Below are 2,610 nucleotides of genomic sequence, written 5' to 3' on the forward strand. Positions count from 1 at the left end.
TATGTTGTCAGGACATACTCATGTAGGTCAATTTGCACCATTTAATATTCTTGTTCATTTATTCTTTAAAAAGGCACATGGACTTTATTCAATTAACTCAAAAGATAACAAATATCAAATGTATCTCTACACACATCCAGGTACTGGTGCATGGGGACCTCATATGAGAAGTGCAGGAACAAATGACATTACAATCTTTCATATTAAACCGTAATTATTTCTAATTATTAAATTATTTATTTTATTCATCTTTTATTTCTTTTATACTATCATTTAAATAAACCAATGATAAAAGAGAAAGAATACTCTACCACTTCTCATTAACTCTTCAATATTATTCTAAATTCCATTATTATAAAATGGAAAAGGATATTTATGATTAAGAAATAATTATATAGTTCATATTCTTTGGATTCTGTTTGGTTCTTAATAATATTAAAGTATATGAATAACAAAGATACCTTAAAATAATGAATAAAACAATTAAATAACATTCATGATAATAACAGTAATAAAATCACAAACATATTGATATAAATAATAAAGTATCAATGACTAAAAGAAAATATCAATTAAATAATTACAAATAAATGAAAATGGTATTAATTGATTCAATAAATTGATAATAATATATAAACTTATATTTTTAATTATACTCCATATTAATATAATTATTCAAAAAAATATTGAAATGATTATGTAATAGAGAAGTAATATAAAAATTATAATTTATCTTCTTATACAATAACCAACCCAACTTCAATGATGACCTTTCATTTTAATACATTATTTACAATTTTTTTTTCAATGATATATTCTTTCTTTTTGATTTTTTTGAGATTCATAATAATACCTTATACTGGATATCCAATGTCAACATAAAATAAATGATGTTGATTTACATATTCAATTCTTTCTTTTACTTCTTTATTTTCTTGTTTATTTACTTTACAATTTATATTTAATCCATTTTCTAGTTTAGTAAAATGAACTTTAAAAGGTGAACCATTGCAATAATGAAAAAGAATAATCCTATTACTATAACGATAATTCCATAAATTGAATTAAACAGATTCCATAATAATATGTTCATTACACACTTTCCAAAAAATAATACAAATAATAAATACTACATTATTAGTATAATTTGTTCATAAATATCTTTATATTTATTTTCAATATGTTTTTATTTTATTTAGTTTAGGAATAAATGACATTGAAATATGTTCTTCACTCTTCATTTATTAAATATTTCTTTAAGATGTTCTTTCTTTCATTTTAAAAAAATTTATTTATTTCAACAAAAATGAAATTAAGTATCTTCAATTTTATTCAGACTCTCCTTCTGATGATAAACTCTTATTTTCTGTTTGCTCTTCTCTTTGAATCAAATCTTGTGAACTTTCCTTTTTATCTTCTTTTTCCTTTAATGGTTCTTCTATTTTACTTTCTACACTTATTGTTTCTATTGGAACATATGACTTACGTTTAGAATTCTCATTTACACATAATGTATCAACACATGCACTAGTTTCTCCATCAATATATCCTTTATATACTTTTGATAACATAATTGCAACTTCTTGAAAAGAGGGTCTATCTCGTGGGTCTTGTTGCCAACATCTTTCAATAACTTCCGAAAATAAACACCCACTCGGTATTTCAAGTCTTTTTCCTGCTCCAACAAATTTAAGAATTGATTCACCATCTGGGAATTTTATTGAATTATATGGATCTTTACTTATCCAAACTTCTAACATACAAATAGCAAATGAATATACATCTGATTTTAATGTCATTTGTTCATTAACTTCACCTTTTTGTAATGTCATTTCTGGTGCCATATAAACAGGTGTGCCAATGTGTTGAATTCCTAATTTTTGAGATGATTCAATGAATGAACGAGAAGTACCAAAATCTGTTACTTTAGCTGTCACTGGATCAAATGGATTGTTTGAAACGACTAAAACATTATCAGTTTTTAAATCACGATGAACAATATCGTTTTGATGTAAATATTCCATTCCACGTGATATATCTTAACAAAATCTAATCTTTAATAAATCATTCATTGTGTTTGTTTTCATAAATTTTCTTAATGACCCTAATGGACAAAATTCTGTTACAAGACATAACGTATCTGGTGTCACAACACTTCCAATATAATTCACTACGTATTGACATCTAATTCTTTCCATCATTCCAGCTTCTTGCATAAAATTAGGTAATAAGTCTTTGATGTCTACTAAATCAGTTTTCATTAACTTAACCGCAACATCTACTCCTCTCCATTCAGCACGATAAACAATACCAAATGTACCTGAACCAATTGGTGGATGAATTAAATTAATTTCTTCATAATCAATCTTAGTAGATAATGCTGATTCAAGATTTAAATCCAAATAAACATAAAGTTTGTTTAAACTTTTTACTTGTTTCTTCTTTCTTTCTACTGATTTTCCTTCAATGGAGTTAACAAGTTGAAAGGAAGAAATAAAAATAATTTTTTATAACAAAAATACACAAAAACAAACTTCTTTAAAGAGGAAATAATATTTTTTTATGTTATTAAGAAATTGAACAAATTGTTAATAAAATTATTGCTTTTGT

At 24.4% G+C, this 2,610-nt stretch overlaps 1 protein-coding gene across 1 annotated transcript, besides 6 other annotated features; it reads right to left on the reverse strand.

The window, feature by feature from the left end:
- Positions 1–211: 211 nt before the first annotated feature.
- Positions 212–282: a sequence feature (AT_rich).
- Positions 283–466: 184 nt separating this feature from the next.
- Positions 467–636: a microsatellite.
- A 23-nt stretch (positions 637–659) lies between these two features.
- Positions 660–733: a sequence feature (AT_rich).
- Positions 734–1,105: 372 nt separating this feature from the next.
- Positions 1,106–1,198: a sequence feature (AT_rich).
- Positions 1,199–1,275: 77 nt separating this feature from the next.
- Positions 1,276–1,298: a sequence feature (AT_rich).
- Positions 1,299–1,328: 30 nt separating this feature from the next.
- Positions 1,329–2,261, reverse strand: EDI_057620 (tyrosine protein kinase SRK3, putative; the record flags this gene model as incomplete). Its single annotated transcript, XM_001741637.1, has 2 exons — positions 1,329–2,038; positions 2,132–2,261. 2 exons carry the CDS (start codon positions 2,259–2,261, stop codon positions 1,329–1,331), a joined length of 840 nt encoding a protein of 279 aa, XP_001741689.1.
- A 230-nt stretch (positions 2,262–2,491) lies between these two features.
- Positions 2,492–2,521: a sequence feature (AT_rich).
- Between the last annotated feature and the right edge of the window lie 89 nt (positions 2,522–2,610).

Source organism: Entamoeba dispar, genomic scaffold (genome assembly GCF_000209125.1).
Source record: "Entamoeba dispar SAW760 scf_1105229463813 genomic scaffold, whole genome shotgun sequence".
Lineage (NCBI taxonomy): Eukaryota > Evosea > Mastigamoebida > Endamoebidae > Entamoeba > Entamoeba dispar.